The sequence below is a fragment of the Protomyctophum parallelum genome (assembly GCF_964188405.1).
Source record: "Protomyctophum parallelum genome assembly, chromosome: 9".
NCBI classification, from domain to species: Eukaryota; Metazoa; Chordata; class Actinopteri; order Myctophiformes; family Myctophidae; genus Protomyctophum; species Protomyctophum parallelum.
The window spans coordinates 19,239,970-19,257,461 of record NC_139706.1 but is presented as its reverse complement, the minus strand read 5'-3'; the positions used below and the strand labels follow the sequence as shown (position 1 = coordinate 19,257,461).

At 42.3% G+C, this 17,492-nt stretch overlaps 1 protein-coding gene across 2 annotated transcripts in view; it reads left to right on the top strand.

The window, feature by feature from the left end:
- Nucleotides 1-1,099: 1,099 nt before the first annotated feature.
- Nucleotides 1,100-17,492, top strand: part of bcas3 (BCAS3 microtubule associated cell migration factor) — a 361,222-nt gene continuing 344,829 nt past the window's right edge. For both annotated transcript variants that reach the window (XM_083772661.1, XM_083772660.1), the window contains exons 1-5: nucleotides 1,100-1,173; nucleotides 4,260-4,351; nucleotides 4,971-5,025; nucleotides 5,795-5,870; nucleotides 8,563-8,669. In XM_083772661.1, the coding sequence (XP_083628787.1) occupies nucleotides 4,281-4,351; nucleotides 4,971-5,025; nucleotides 5,795-5,870; nucleotides 8,563-8,669 (309 nt within the window). In that variant the 5' untranslated portion in view covers nucleotides 1,100-1,173; nucleotides 4,260-4,280. The remainder of the gene's footprint in view (nucleotides 1,174-4,259; nucleotides 4,352-4,970; nucleotides 5,026-5,794; nucleotides 5,871-8,562; nucleotides 8,670-17,492) is intronic.

Below are 17,492 nucleotides of genomic sequence, written 5' to 3'. Positions count from 1 at the left end.
ATGCAAGTGAACTGCATTTCTGAGGGGCACCCTCCTACTATTATATATACAGGTTTAATGTTTGTCTTTAGTTCAATGTTTGTTTTGTAAATGCATTGACAATGAAGGGAAAATGTACGTCATAATGTGTCATTTACATCATATTGTCTCTTTATTGTTAATGGCGTTTAATGTTTGTGTTGGCACCGTTTGTTTTACATCACCATTACATCATCTGGAGAGGGAAGTCTGGACTAGCTCTCTGGTAGAGCTGTTGCCCCCGCGACCCGACTACGGATAAGCGGTTGAAGATGGATGGATGAATCTCAATATAAATTTTTTATGTTTTCTTTTTGCTTTCGTCTTGAAACTTGAAACTGTTTTACACTATCAAGAGTTAAAGATCTATTTGGTCCATTTGGTTACCATAACAACTCTCCATCATTTACATGGGGACCATCTGGACCCCTCTCATGGACCACTGGTGGTCCCCAGACCACTGGTTGAGAACCACTGGCTTAATGTACTGTAATCCCTGTAGTGTTGCTTATTATTTGAAGAAGGTTCTAGTAAAACAAACAAACACTTACTATTTGAGATAAAATAAGGTGTGGACCTTTTCATTTTTTACAGTTTATGGTACCGTGTTGCCTCTCATTAAACATCCAATACACAATAAAAATAACAGCATAGTAAAAACCTGTATATAATTTGACACATGATTTATGTGGCCAATTGATAGGATTTTAACTGGTTTTCCTCCGCTAGATGGAGACAACATCCCATCAAAAGCCATGTTGAGTTTACCTCCACGTATGACGAAGGCACGCATGTGTAGCTCGATCTCGCGAGACCCAGATGTAAACAAACAGGTGTTTTCTAAATGTAGCGCCCGCCTCGGGTGACGACAGCCGTTTCTCCCGTTGCAAAAAAGACCGCGGTGAAAATCAACAAGATGCGCTGACATTAACATCGTCCTGACGTGAGGTTATTTCTGACGGGAGCCGTAAGTCTCGTTGTGATCTTTACATGACCCGCCTCTCCCGCACGCGCATTGGTCGGATGAAAACACACGACGGGTCCTGATTGGCTGGCCGGTCTGACGTCACACTTCCGTAAACTCCTGCTTTGCTTCAGTTGAGTTTGTTTTGACGTTATTCTGGAGAGCTCCATATCGACCTACTGGACACAACAGTAAGATAGAACCACGTCTTTACAAACAAAAACGACAGCTTGGCGTTTGTGTCCAACCTCTAAAACCCCGTGCTCTTATTCACCATTCAAGCAAAAACACCGTTGTTTTGGTCAGCTAGCACTATAGCAGTGGCTAGCTTGTGAGCTAATGCAATATCAATTTAACTTTAGCCACCTAGCCCAGTGTTAGGTGTGTTGTTTTTTGCTGACGTTTGACTCCCTTCACGTTCACAAATTATTATGTTTTCACTGTGCATGTGATGTGATAGGGATTGCACGAGCTCGCATTGTTCATTGTGTTTTTCAATTCGTTCAATTTTTTTATCATGGTTTACTAAGAAAGCACAGGGCTATCCAAGCTAGTTCAAAATAAATGAATTGGAACTTCTGGTCTGACAGAGTGTTTCTAAATGTTTAGTAGAGACATTTTTCTTGTCTTGTTACGACTCACTGAAGATGAAAGAAGGCTAAATACAATGGCTTTGAGATGTTTCTGTGTGCCATGAAGTTGTAAAGTAAAGTGTACAGGAATTGCCCATTCTGGTACAGGCACACAGTAAGACCAATACATATATACAAACCTATACAAATAATAACATACACATAATTGTTATGAGCTTAGTGTTTAACCCTCTCTACGACATGTCAACATATCTGCTGTGGCATACTTCAAAAGTGCAGATGTTTGCTGCTAATGTTATTGTCATGAATAGCTAGCTCTATATAGCTTGTAGACTGTGTAGTTAACTTGTGACAATTAATCTGTATTGTTTTTTTGTGTGTAAAATGTGTTGGTTGAAGATGATGGCCTGTAGTGACTGTTGACAGCAGTCCACCGCAGTCTTGTCTGTTGAAATGCATCTACCATCACTTTCACATTCTAATTGCCAACTGCTTTTGTTCGGACCAGAATTCTGTTTTTGATACCGTACATTGTTTCTTCACTACAGGCCACTACTGGCCCAGAATTTGTAAACATAAGCATTAAGCATGAATGTGGCTGTGCCTATATTATTTTACATTATCAGTGATGTTAAATAGGTTTTCAAATTCAATGTATTGGGTTTTAGTTGGGTCCCAGGGACATTTTATGAGTCCTACGTCAACGACTTTAGAGTACAGTACTGATACTGAGTACAGTATTGCATCCCAGGAGGGTGACATGATTGCCTCCTTTTTCAATTTAGTGAGACTAAGGATGGAGGATGCAGGCTATTTGCATCACTGCATTATAAATCATGCAATCCTGTCTTGTTAAACTATTTTGGTTGTGTAGTTGAGGAGAATATTTGGCATTATTATAATTTGTATATTTTCCGGACTTAGTTGTCTTAGTTGAAAACTGCATGTGTGTACAGTCAAGTGAAGAATGAAGATGTGAGGCCCAGGCCGTAGCGTAACGGTCTGGGCACCGGACTGGTAATCCAGTCGCAGTGTGCCGCGGGTTCGACTCCCGGACCCGACACGGCCTTTACTGCATGTCATCCCCCCATCTCTCTCCCGTTTCCTGTCAGCCTACTGTCTGTCCCTTCAAAAAAATCAATAAAAGGCGTAAGCCGCAAAAAAATATCTTAAAAAAAAAAAAAAAGAATGAAGATGTGCACAGAGCCGACTCACAGCCACCTCACATCATAATTCTGAGCATTTATTGAGATATTAAGCAACTTTTGGGATTCATAAATCAAATTAATATATTATTGATAATTCATAGACCGTTCATGTCGCACCGTACGTCTGAACAAATGCTGGGGGAAACAAAAGTGGTGATAAAAAGTCAGATTTGCTGACATTTCAATGGTTAAGGTCCCAGGCTTTGATCTGCAGCGATACAATAACTAGGATTTAGCTGCTTGCCTCTTCTTTTTGTTATAGTTCTTGCCCCCCAAAAACCGCCAAAGCTTCATATTTGTCAATTTTTTAAAGTGATGCAACTATAGCGTATTAACACGGCGGCATTGAAGGTCTTGTCGTCGTCCTCCAATAAAAAGCACTGTCGTTAAAATGCACAGCGGCAGCGGTGGCCAAACGGTTTGCGGAGCGGTCTTGATATCGGAAGGTCGCTAGTTCGTATCCCCGGACCGGCATGTTAAAACTACCACCGCTGAAGTGCCCTTGAGCAAGGCATTGGACCCCTACCATGAAATGTTCTATGAGCAGGGCCTGGCTGTAAACAAGTTCTTGAGCTTAGTCCAGTTACCCTGGGTAAATATAGTAACTTTGCTTTGCTTTGCTTTGATATCTTTTCCAGTGGTTTAGTGTGAATGATGTTCTGTTCACACATTAGTTCGCCCTACATTCTCATTCCATGCGTGTTGTCAAAGGAGCTTGGTCACTGTGCTTGGTCACTGTATCTCCCTGGAAATAAAAACGTCTGGGTTTCCGAGGCTACTGTGCCGTCAGCTGACGTAGGATTCAGACTCATTCAACCAAATTCTGCAACTGATGCAACAGTGGGTTGCTTCCTTGCCTCTGCCTTGATAACAGTCGGATTTGGGGAAATCATGAGTCACATCACACACAAGTCTATGCTAGGCTTAAGATGAATGTGAATTGGTTTGATCTAATCATCCAACAATGACAGAACAGAACATTGATTAATACCAACCCAGGTACCAACTAGGGCAGGGGTATTCAATTAGATTAGGCCGGGGGCCACAACTGTAGAATGATTGTGCATGTGGCCCGCGGGCCGCCAATTGAATACCACTGAACTAGGGGTTCAACTATCAATTGTCTTCTTAACCCATTTAGACCTCGGTTAAAAACATTCACTTTGAAAGAATATATATTCAAAGTTTTGCACCACGCTATTTTTCAATAGATAAATTATAACATAATGTTTAAAACACCAAAAGGGGTTCCCGCCCAAAATGGGTTCATTAATCGAATAATGAAAGTACTTCTTTCTCTTATGTCAACGAAGTGATACAAACATCGACTACTATTATTCTCATTTACCACTTAAGCCCTAGTATTTTTGAAAATTGATTATTTTATTCAAATTGATTATTTTGTTATTTGATTATATCGATTCATTCGATTAACTGTTTGCACCTGTGCCTTCTTGTCTCTTTCTACCGATACAGGTTAAGAACCAGGAGGGCAAAATGTCGTCCGACTCTCCACGCAGGCCAAGCCGCTGTGCTGGAGGGGTTGTGGTGCGAGCACACGCCGCCACGTAAGAACAACACTCAAAACAAGAACATACAAACCACGAAATACGGAAAATAAATTTGTACTAAAAATAAATAGATGGAGGAAGTTAGTGAGTACATGAACTCAGTCTCTTTTATTTCTGTGTATAAGCCCTAAACATCTTATAGAAGTTACATAGCATTGTGAAAACAATGTAAAGCCACATGTCAATGCCTCGTGTGAGTGATCTGTTATTGGCTAATGAATCACTGACCATTCAGTGACTCATCAACTCATGAGAGTTGAAACGAGGAACAACAGTGTAAATTACACCGGTGATGATGTTGGTCTGACAGACTTAATGATGTGGTGGTGACGGGGTTTTCCGAAGCTCCATGAGGTATTGGAGATTTGTCACATTAGCTCACAGATGTCATTGATTTATGCAGCTCACATGTCTTGTCTTCCCTTGGCAGCGCTAAATCAGCGCGCGAGTCGGGATACTTTCACGACTCATCTGTTGTTAATTCATTGATTAATTAGAACAATGAACAATTCTTCTTTTGGGTGCTAGCTGAACTACAGTAGATTATGATGAATGCACGTCTTACCCGATGATCTGCTATGGCATTGACAAATATTTTCTTTTGTTGCTATTTCAGGGAACAGACCTACATGGAAAGTGTGGTTACCTTCTTGCAAGATGTTGTCCCCCAGGTAACTTATTTGTCAATCGAGTCTTTTGCTAAATATTAGTGATGACTATCGGTATCAGACAATAAAGATTATTGTGATAAGGCTAGGGCAGTGGTTTCCAAACGGTGTGCCATGACACAAGTCCATGTGTACAAACCTATAAAAAAACATTATGAATAATTTTGTCAATTGTCTATAATGGTAAATGGTGCATTTATATAGTGCCTTTATCCAAGGCACTTCACATAGATTGTGCATTACATTCACCCATTCACAGCAATTAGCAGTTCAGCGTCTTGCTCAAGGACACTTCGACGATAACACTGGGGGTGCCCGGAATCGAATTCTCATCCGGCTGTTCTACCGGCCACTCTACCCCTGAGCCACTGCCGCCCTATAGCTGTACCTTTTACCACTCTCCTATAGAGAACTTAAGCTTCAACCTATTTTGGGCATTTCACTCATAGGCCCCAGCATTGCTATTGTGAATGAGAACTGTTTTGTCATAGGCAAAGCAATGGGAAAGACACCTGTACTCATAGCAAATTTAGCCAATAGCAAGCTCACAATGGATCACATCAAAGGTTGTAGATTTGCAAAAAAGTTTGAACACAACTGGGATGAGGAATTCAATTCAGCCACTAAATAAACCAATGCCTGTAAATGTTTACCGTTTATCCTATAATAATGGCCTCCTGATGGCCTCCTGAGTCCCGATGTTGTCAGACTGCTAGAATGATGCACAATTCTTTTCACCTACTCTTATTTCCTTCTGTGGTTCTCATCTCAGGCATACACTGGGGCACCTCCGACGGATGAAAAAGAGAAAATCATTTGGGTTCGATTTGAGAAAGCTGACCTTAACGGTAAGTCATCAGGCGGAAAATGATTTGAAGTTGAAGTGTGACTGTGCACTGCAATATCTGCAGTCTGCACTAGTGTTCATTTATGACTAGTTTGCAGGGGGTAAATGTTGTTTATCAGCAGCATAATCGATGGCATCGCACGTTTGGCACAGCAGTGGCTGGCATAACAGACTAAAAACTTGAGCCTAATGATGACAACCTACCACAAAAATACTGGGTTTTATTTATTTCACCAACTCAGTCTGTATTCAGTATCCAGTCTATTCTCCAAATGAAGGGGAAGAGGGTCATGGGATTCGTTTGTAGGTTCTAGCAGTCATGGGTGCTGAAGGGAGTTTTCATTTATTGCCAGTTTTCCACAAACAAGGGGCTAGAGTGTAAAAATGGTCCAGCCTCACCTCTGGCTGCACAAATCAAGGGTTCACACTTTGGGTTTTAATAGTTGAAGCATGCTGTGCCTACTTACAGACTGAAGAGCAAGCGAAATGTTGGTTGTTAGAATTTGAGTTCAACTCTAGGTTGTGAAAACTCGGGCTAGAGACGAGCTCCTTACTCTTATTGGTACACACTCAAAGTGTCGCACACTTCAGACAGAAGACATAATATGTCTTCTGTCTGAAGTGTGCGACACTTTGATATTATCTATGCCTGTCCCTTTCTTAAATCTTTACCACGTCTGCACCCTTGAATTAGATCCCGGAGAAATGATGAAACCCTGACCGTTTTCCAGCACAGATGGTGAACTTAGTACTCATTTGTTTTCTTGCTTGGTTTAGGAAACATTCCTGTGGATGGAAACCGACGTAATTTGTTTTAGAGCCAAGTGAAATTACATTACACTATCTTTGACTTCATGGATACACTTCATTTGTTCCTGGAGTGAAATTACATATGTTTAAAAATTGGCGCCTGCCCAAGATGTCCCTGGAAAGGAACGGTATTATGACACAACAAGTCTCTTTAAATATGATATGAAGGGTGATTGGCTGCTGTTTGTTAACCATTTGATGGTTCATTTCTCAAAGTCTTGCCCCATTTCAGATACTGTGCGTGTGTTTGTGTGTGCGCGCACACGTGTTTGTCTGTGTGTGTGTGTGTGTGTCTGAGTCTGAGTGAGTGTGTGTGTGTGTGTGTGTGTGTGTGTGTGTGTGTGTGTGTGTGTGTGTGTGTGTGTGTCTGAGTGTGTGTGTGTCTGTCTGTGTGCGCACACATGCCAAATCTCTACTTCAGCCCGACAAACTGTTGACTTTACAAGGCTGCAATAACTTTGTTTACGTCTCTGGTTCTTGTGTGTGTGTCAGACAATTACGACATATCAGTTCACATTTCAAAGCTTCACTTCCTAACGTCCACCTTGCGCACAAGCAAATGCAATCACATGTACAGTATAGTGTTAGGAAAGGACTTGAGAAATTAAGTATGGGAATACCTTTTTAGCAGTGAGGTTATCTGAAGGCTCCACTCCTCCTCCTGTAAGCCAGGGGGCGCTGATAGATGGTGATATGTGTAAAGTTGAGGAATGGAAGGATCATCTTGCACAACATGTTTGTAACCCCAACAGGCAGAGCGAGACAGACAGACAGACAGACACTAAAGGCTACATCTGCCACTGATGTTCTCTCTGAATATATTTGTGAAATGAATTCATCACACATGACTACTATATGTTGTTGTTATTGCTGTTTTCTAACCTTAATTCTAATTTGTGGTTTAACCCATTTTGACCTGAGATCAGATTCTAAAAATGTCTTCTACATCCTGACAGTTTTCTGAAAAAGCGATTTTTCTAAAATAGCAGACCTGAGCTTGTAGATCTGCTATTTAACACCTCTACTCCCTGTAAACTACAGACACGGCTCTAAATGGGTCTAACACCTCTAGTCCCTGTAAACTACAGACACGGCTCTAAATGGGTCTAACACCTCTAGTCCCTGTAAACTACAGACACGGCTCTAAATGGGTCTAACACCTCTACTCCCTGTAAACTACAGACACGGCTCTAAATGGGTCTAACACCTCTACTCCCTGTAAACTACAGACACGGCTCTAAATGGGTCTAACACCTCTAGTCCCTGTAAACTACAGACACGGCTCTAAATGGGTCTAACACCTCTAGTCCCTGTAAACTACAGACACAGCTCTAAATGGGTCGGACACCTCTACTCCCTGTAAACTACAGACACGGCTCTAAATGGTTTAACACCTCTACTCCCTGTAAACTACAGACACGGCTCTAAATGGGTCTAACACCTCTACTCCCTGTAAACTACAGACACAGCTCTAAATGGGTCGGACACCTCTACTCCCTGTAAACTACAGACACGGCTCTAAATGGTTTAACACCTCTACTCCCTGTAAACTACAGACACGGCTCTAAATGGGTCGGACACCTCTACTCCCTGTAAACTACAGACACAGCTCTAAATGGGTCGGACACCTCTACTCCCTGTAAACTACAGACACAGCTCTAAATGGGTCTAACACCTCTACTCCCTGTAAACTACAGACACAGCTCTAAATGGGTCGGACACCTCTACTCCCTGTAAACTACAGACACGGCTCTAAATGGTTTAACACCTCTACTCCCTGTAAACTACAGACACAGCTCTAAATGGGTCTAACACCTCTACTCCCTGTAAACTACAGACACAGCTCTAAATGGTTTAACACCTCTACTCCCTGTAAACTACAGACACGGCTCGAAACCCAGAGTTCATGGAGATGCACGGAGGCACCGCAGACCCCCCACTCTGCCTGCTGATTGGCTACACGGACGGGATGCAGATCTGGAGCATATCGGTGAGTGATGACGCAGTGTTGATTTCGTCTACTAAAACTAAGACGAAAAATGTTCCGTCGACTACCTTTTTTCACTGACGAAAACTATGATGACTAAAACTGAGACTAAAACTGAGACTAAATAAATGTTGTGAGCTTGTAGATCGGCTATTTTCAGCAAGTAAAACAGTCATTACGATGGAATCAAGGCCCACCAAAATACATTTTAGACTAGAATCTTACGATATTTAGTCGACTAAAACTAGACTAACACTAAAATATTCCAGGTGACTTAAAATGTGGCTAAAACTAAAATCAAAATTTGCTGCCAAAAACAACTCTGCTGTAGCGTGACAGCGTTGAGTGGTGAGTGAGCCAAATGCCACCTACATGTTGTGTCCACAACCGTCTACATCTACACCCTACATACTGTGTTGAGCAGGGTCCCAAAGGGATCTGTACCCCGTCGCTGAAAATACTCAGCTTTAACCTTAATAATAAAAGCTAAATAAGTAAATCAAATGCATTCACAGGATATGCTTTTTTTGTTATAATTTATTTTTAGATTTGGTGTCCTCCTGACCCATAGTTGAGTAGATCGTCACTACACTGTATCAGCAGTAGGATTAAAGTCGACCCGGAGTGGTTTATTGTAGTGTATCAGCCGTAGAACAACTTGGGTGCTTTCTATCCCCTTTTAATTGCACTATAGATCCCCTGGGAGATGGATTGCAACATTTACCATCTGCTCTAGTATACTACCAGTACAACTTGGTTATCATCAAGCTGTGCTACTTTATCCCGAGTTGGCGGTCCCCAGGTTCGAAACCAGAACCTTGTGGTCCAAGGGGTGGTTCTCTACCGCCTGAGCTATACACATACACACTGTAATAGTGTATTTACACTTTTAAAGATCCTTGCAAAAACTCCTCCTCGCAATTTGTAGACTCCCTATTTTCTGCCACAGTCGGAGAAATCACCTGTTTAGAGCCAGTGTTGTTTTTGGCAGCAAATTTCTATTTTCGTTTTAGTCATATAGTCTCTTGAATAGTTTTCATTTAGTCTTAGTCACATTGTCACATTAGTCACCTGGAATGTCTAGTTTTAGTCGACTATCATAAGATTGTACAGTAGTCGACTAAATCTACAGTTGATTAAGTCGGCTAAAATGTGTTTTGGCAGGCCTTGATGCCGTCGTAATGAGTGTTTTTACTCTTGCTGAAAATAGCAGATATACAAGCTCACTGCGACACATTGTGAGCTTGTAGATCGGCTATTTTCAGCATGCAACCAAGTGTATAATGACTTATACTGGATCTCTTGTCCACTATAGTCCCTTCCTCACATTTTAGTCTAGTTTTTATTTGTTGACGAAATTGTCAGTATATTTAGTCTTAGTTTTAGTCATCATAGCTTAGTTTCCATTTAGTTTTCGTCAGTGAAAAAAGGTAGTCGACGAACATCTTTCGTCATAGTTTTAGTCGATGAAAACAACACTGTTTAGAGCAGACTACACCTCACATCCCCCTCATCTTGTATCTCTTCACCACTTTTTTATTTTCTAATCTTACAATAAATATTAGTGTCCATTGGGTGTCACTGTTGACCAGGATATGTACATGCATGACCATGTATTCGGCTGGTAATATAATAAGGAGGTTCAGATGGCACTGCAACTTGCAAGTTTTCCTTTTCATAGGCCTTGGCGAGGTGAAAATAAATTGCAGTACAACCTCTGTTAAACATACAATTAAAGACAAAATATATGTATGAACCAAATCAGGAAATGGTAAGACAAGACACAAGAGAGTCTATGCTTTGTTGGAAAGTGCTGCATTGTTTTCTGTCCATAGCCATTCACACAATGTAACCACGGTCTAGTTACTACAAATATATTTTATTTCATTAAGTCTTGTTGAGAGTGAGACATACAGCTGGTAATATTACCTACAGAGATTAACAATATAAATGGCGCGTGCGTGCGCGCTCGCACATGCACACACGAGTGGCTTAACTGTATGTTAACCCATTCTGGGTGGGAACCCCTTTTGGTGTTTTAAGCATTATGTTATACTTTAGCTATTGAAAAATAGCTAAAGTATAATAAAGTAATAATAAAAACGGTAAAAAATGTGGCGCAAATCTTTGAATATATGTATATATTCTTTCAGAGTGAACGTTTTTTAACTCAAATCTTTGCTTCTGAGAGGTTCCTGGTATAACATATTTTCATATGGGTGTACCGACACCAATTACATCTAATGTTTGGGGTCCTTGACATGAAACATTGAGCATCACTGATATAGAAACACACTGTAGGTATTTCAGAAAACTGTCAGGATTTAGAAGATTTCTTTATTTTATTTCGACGTCGGGCCTAAACGGGTTAAAAAAGCAAACATTCGTTCCACAATAGTGCGTAGATCCCTGATAAAATGACAGTCGGGCCACTGCCGCAGTCCCTCTGCTGTACTTCCCCTGTCACTGAGCAGTCAGACGTGGCCACAAGATGGAGGCCTTCTAATGCGAGAGAGGGATAGCATTTAGTTTGGTGTGAACTCTGTCAGTCATGGGTCATGTGTTTAACAGACGGAACAAATGAAATATAAAACGAATCCCTCCAAGAAGAAGAGAAATTAATCACTTTATAAAATAACCATTTCCTTCAAATGTTCTATTTATTATTGCAACCTCCTGTGCTGAAATGCGTGTTCTTGAAAGATGTTCTTGTGACCGGGCCAATTCCTTTACCCTCAAAGCCGTTTTCCAGGAAGCTATGGGACAGATATATAATTTTGGCGTTGCTTAGTTTTTTTTTCTTCAAGTCGGCCCTGGAAAATCATTAGAGGATTTTGTCAGTTTGGGTGACTTAACGAATAACCCACAGCACTGTAGTGTGGAGGCCCTCCGCTGGCAGAGTATCGCCTTTCATGTAGGGCCTGTCACCAAAACATGCACACTTCACATACATCCTGTGAGATCTAAACACACCAGCGTCCTTAATCAGTCGCTTTTATAAACATCCAACCGGCCGCGCGCGGTGGAACAGACACACTCCCCCCCCCCCCCCCCCCCTTCCCTGATGTGCACGGCGGCTCACACACGCGCACAATTGAACACACACAGAAGCTGTCTCCACGCTCGCTGCGAAGTGGCAGTGAACAATCGAGTCTCAACCCCAGTCTGTGGTTTTTATACTGCAATCGTTAAGGGAAAGCAGGGAGCTGTGCTCGACGGTGGAGAACACCTTGTGGGACTCTCTCCGTTGTTCCAGTCCATTTCAGCTCCAGTTGGACCCGACACCGTCGGTTCCCCCTCATCAGGCACTGTGCCTCTTATCTGAGCACCTCTCCTCCACCCCTCGCTTTGTTTTCCTTTTGACTTTTGGAAGTTTACAGGATGATTCTGGGCCATGTTTCTTCACAGGGCTTTAAGTAAGCGTTGAAAGTGCCTCGGTCGGTGGCTCTTGAGTGGGCTGTGAAGTGTTTGTGACAGACGCTGAGCCAACACCCTCTGTAATGGCCCAGAGACGCAGGAATGAGAGCGAGCGAGCACACACACACACACACACACACACACACACACACACACACACACACACACACACACACACACACTCCTCTGTTGAAGGAACAGACAGAGAGAGAGAGAGTTGTTGAGGTATGTGTGTGTGTATGTGGTGTGTTTAGCCACTTTGTGAGTGTGACCATCATAGATTACTGTCCCCTCAGACAGGAATCTGCGAGCGGAGAGAGAGGTGCCGTCCGCCACAGGCTGATAAGAGGCAGACTGTGAGGAGGCTAATTGTTTGTCTGAAGAGGTGTTGTGAGGAAACGACCTGCTTTGAAGCGAGGTGTCTGGCTGAGCCTCGTGGTGGTGGTGGTGGTGGTGGTGGCGACTAGAACGGTCCCCCAGATAAGGGGGCGACGATATATCAAGTCGGGTTCTCTCTCTGATATACACAAACACGCACTAGACGCGTGCCCCCCCCCCCCCCCCCCCAGTGTGTTGGAGGAGTTTGAACTGTCTGTCGTCGCGGCTCAATAGCCAATAGAATAGTTTTCTTCCAACGCACATGCTTTCTGCTGTGCCTTTTTTTAAATGGAGTCCCAAATCAATGGCATTTGCGTAAGCACCTGTTTATTTTAGGATCCCGGAAAGCACTTTCCGCCGTCGCCTAAGTAGTTGACCCTCTCCATCTATATCCACCCGAATATTCCCAGCTGAGTGTGTGCGTGTGCGTGTGTGTGTGTGTGTGTGACTATGTGTGTGCGTGTACTCACTTGTGAATATGGCCCAGATATCACTGGTTCACAGCTTAGAGCATTAACATCAGAGAGAGATTAAAACACAACAGCAGACACTGCGATTACACAAAAACATCCGACGCACAAATTGAAATGAATAAAATGAAAGAAAAAAAGAAAGAAGCAATTTGGCATATTGCATACAATGGGACACTAATGTAATGGTGGGGAAGGTTGTTGATGGCCGTTGATGTCACACATGAGCCTTGTAAGGTCAGGATGAGCCACCGGGTAATGTACAATAGCTGGACGCATTTACCTCACCAGCCCCCGCCACTCCCTCCCCTCACTCTTGTTTGTTTCAATCTGCTAAATTCCATTATTCCCTCGTGCACCAGCTCCATTTGTCCTGTATAGGAATCCCTCACTCCGGTTTATTCCGGGGAAGTGGCGTTTCTTTAACCTGTCACTGTGTGCAATGCTCTTGTTAATCTGCCACCGCTGGAGCCGGAGCACTTTTAATAAAAACATGCCTCCAAATCCGCCACTTTGAAAAGGCTACTAATTGCACAAAAGAGCGATCATCCCGTCAGATGGGTTTATGGACTTAAAACACGCAGATTAGAGCACTGGTAATGTGATAATGCATGTTTCACTGTAATTTAACGCAAAAACGAAGGACAAAAGTGGGGCATTCAGCGCTTAACACAATGCACTATTACACGTACCAGAGAATCACGCAGGCCATTGACCTAACATCCTGGCTTGATTCTCAGATATAAAGCCGGGTGCGTGGAGAGATGACACAGGCATCCATTAAACGGCTTTATGGCTATTATTCTCTACTGTTGTAAAGACCTTTAAACTCCTCCCTTGATGGAGCAACTGTTTCTGTTAGTGTCAACTTCAAAAGTTTATTTTAAATCCTGTTCATACGACCTGGTTTGAACTTGGTTCTGCCGTGTGACGGTAGGATATCGGTGGCAGTGTGGCACAGGTACAGTATATATAATATACTTGAGCCACGGAAACAATAATAACGATTCTTTAAATCTCCTAAAAATCCTAAAAGTTTTCTGAAAATCCTATGTTTCTATGTCAGTGGTACTCAATAGCAGACCTATATCTACCTAGAGCTATGTTTCACCCGCTAAAGCATGACATAATGCTTAAAACACTAAAAGTGGTTCCCGCCCCCAAAATGGCTCAATATTTATTTGCTTGCAGCAGATTTGTACGATAGCTTCAGCGTCTGATCTTAAGTTCTCACCGGATGTTGTGATCAAGGAAAGATGTTGGATGTTCAGTGATTTTAATATCTCTTGGCACACTCATGCTCGCCCGCAGTGCTTCTGTTCAACAAGTCGGACGATGGAGACATGATCAGTTTGTCTTGTCTTGTGTCCTGGACAGCTCTGCTGCCTGCTTGGCATTACCCCCCCCCCCCCCCCTCAACCCCCTCACTCTCTCCCTGCCCTAGTGTTGGCTGTGTCACAGAGAAGAGAGTAGGCAGCTCGTTTGCATTGCAATGCCACTGGGGACCTTTATATTCTGTGCTTGGTAGCTTTTTACTTTGCGGTTTGGCTCGGTGCGTCAAACCGCCAACCCTCTCTCCCTCGTATCGTACCCCCTTCCTCTGTCGCCTCTGTCTCTCCATCAAAAGCCCATTCCAACGCAGTTGGAATAGATTATTTTTCTTACAGTGTGAACAAATCGTTCTTTGTCCTAGACCCCCCCCCCCCCCCCCCCATTGTCTGATGTGACCATGGTGGAGTCTTAAGCTTTTCAGCCCATGTCAAGTTTTATCTCTACGATGATAATGATATCGGTACTTTATGACGTTTATGAGTATATACTTGTATGTTGATGTGTTGTTTACCCCAGGTGCCCTAGGGCTCCGTTTCCGTCACCGCTAAACCCCTTATCCCTAAACTTCTTTGCCTTTTTTTAACTATTTTGAAAAACATTTTTGAATAGTTAAAATGGCCAGTCTACAAGCTCACAACATGTCAATGTAGTTTGGCTAGTTGAACAATTCAAAAAAAAAAATTCAAAATATAAAAAAAAGGCTAAGAAGTTTAGGGATAAGGGGTTTAGCGGTGACGAAAATGTCTAAAGCCAGTTACCCCACAAAGCATGATGTCGGTTTACCCCTTTGACCGCAGTGAGCTGCTGCTCTGTGTGTGTGTGTTACAGCAGGTCATATCAAATAGGGATATGATATAGATCTCGTCTCGTCTGACCAATCCGACCGTTATACCCATATATGGACATATACATCTGGGATCTCCTAATAACCAGCTTTTTACTTCTGGTGAAAAAAAGATCCTTCTGTGACTTATCTTGCTTATCTAAAAAATGTGTACAGTAAGTATCATGAACTGTTATCTGCCCTAGAGCTTATTTTCGGCAATAATTAGGGATGTCCCAATAACGGTTTCTTGCCCCCTGATCTGATTCTGATTATTTGATTTTGAGACATACCGATCTTTCCCGTTCCGATCTTTATATTTTTATATACCACTTATGCCATATCACAATAGAACATATCCTAATGTATGTCACTCTAGTCTAGTCTGTTGTGTTGCCTTTCATTTATTGAAAGGCAAAATGTGACTATACTTTTATTAGAATGAATTAGAACGTCATTGTGTCATTTTCTTTCTATGAAAGCATGGAATCATAGCAAAATAATGATGTACAGTATTGGTTAATTAGAGTGAATACAGTTCTACAACAGAGTGAAGTTAAAACTCTTAGCGGTGGTTGCAATTCAATTCAAAGGGCTTTATTGGCATGAGAAAACATACGTTTACATTGCCAAAGCAGAAAGAACAATCAAAACAAAAATTATGTACTTTGAAGGTCAGAATCTTCAATAGATCAACTTCTACATATGTACCAAGATCACTCGATGCAAGTATAGTGCAGGAATATACACAATGATTAGTCTTTAGGGTGGTTGTGTTCCATTTGATATCCTTCTCCTATCACAGCAACTGACAAATCTTGCTGCTGTGTTTGCACATTGTTGTACTTCACCCAGCAGATATGGGAGTTTTTTGTCATTGGTCATGTTTTCAAAATCTCTGTGTGTGGTTGTAATCTGTGGGAAGTATGTGTCTCTGATGTCTTGGTACAATGGACAGATGGTTAGGAAGTGTAGCTCGGTTTCCACTTCATTTTGTGTGCAGTGGGTGCATAGTCTGTCTTCTCTCGTTTCCTTTTGCTCTTTTATAATTTGGTTTAGTCCAATGGGTTTTCTATCTCGTGGCTCTATTTATGTTTGTGCCCGGAGTTCCAGGGCCAGCTGGCTGAGGGGGCATCTCTCTAGAGTTTCACTGTGTGTGATAAGGTTGTGCGATATTTCGGTTTCGCGGTTTAATACGGTTTAATGATTTCATTAAGGTTTCATCCGTCAAAACCGGCAAACCGGTCGCCGTACTGCGGACAACGCTGTTTGCCTGTTCCTGGGGGCTACACTGCTACAGTATACACTACGGTAGGCAGAGAGGGACAAGACAGGCGAACATGACTGACGAGACATTACAATAGCGAAAGGGGCCATCTTGTGGCGATAGACTGTAATAGCAGTCTCTGTGTGTGCCACACACACACACACACACACACACAAAAATATTTGTCATACATCATTCAAAATATGTATCACAGCAGGTGAAATTGCTCAATTATAGCACATTGTGTGGCCTAAGGCCACACAATGTGTCTTAATTGCGTCACATCCATTGCGAGCAGTGGAGGCGAGACACCACAGGTGTCGATTAGATGCAGCAATCAGATCAAAAGAGGAAAATAAATCTCTATTTGCAGCACTTGAGGTCAAGGCAAGTTCATGACACACACACACACACACACACACACACACGGGGGCGGCAGTGGCTCAGGTGTAGAGGGGCAAGTTCCTAGTTGGCGTCAAAGTGACCACTAATTGCTCCTGTTGAACAGGTTGGTGCCCTGCATGGTTCCCTCCACCATCGGTGTATGACTGTGTGTGTGTGAAACTGTGAATGGGCACAATCTACAGTATGTTTTATTGGATAAAGGTGCTACAGTACATAAATGCATCATTAGACATCCGTGTGACACAGCAGGTCAAGTTCACTCAATGTCCAGAAGCACTTTGCGTGCAGTGGAGAATTAGTAATAATAATAATAATAATAGTTTTTCTTGCGCAATCAGATACAATTTATTAAAAAAACACTATATTTAGGATTTAGAAAAAGTTGTGTTCTCTGAGGTCAAGGCAAGTTTATGAGCTGATGAAGCTGGATTGTTTATGTGTAGCACAAGATCAGAGATATACCATGTTGACGAGGAGAGCATAAGACAGTTGAAACAGGCTGGTCAAATTTGACCATGGAGACACTGAACTAAGGGGGGAGGAATTTAATCCCAATCCCATAATGCACTCTGTTCCCACTCGGAAGAACTCCTCATGTGCTGGGTAAGCAACTCAATACAAGCTACCAGTGATGGCTTAAATATCACTGTGTAATAGACAGTCCATTACTTCACTAAGAGGTGAAAACACTAATAAGCTATAGGTCTATCATATAAAAATCACAATCTAGGGAT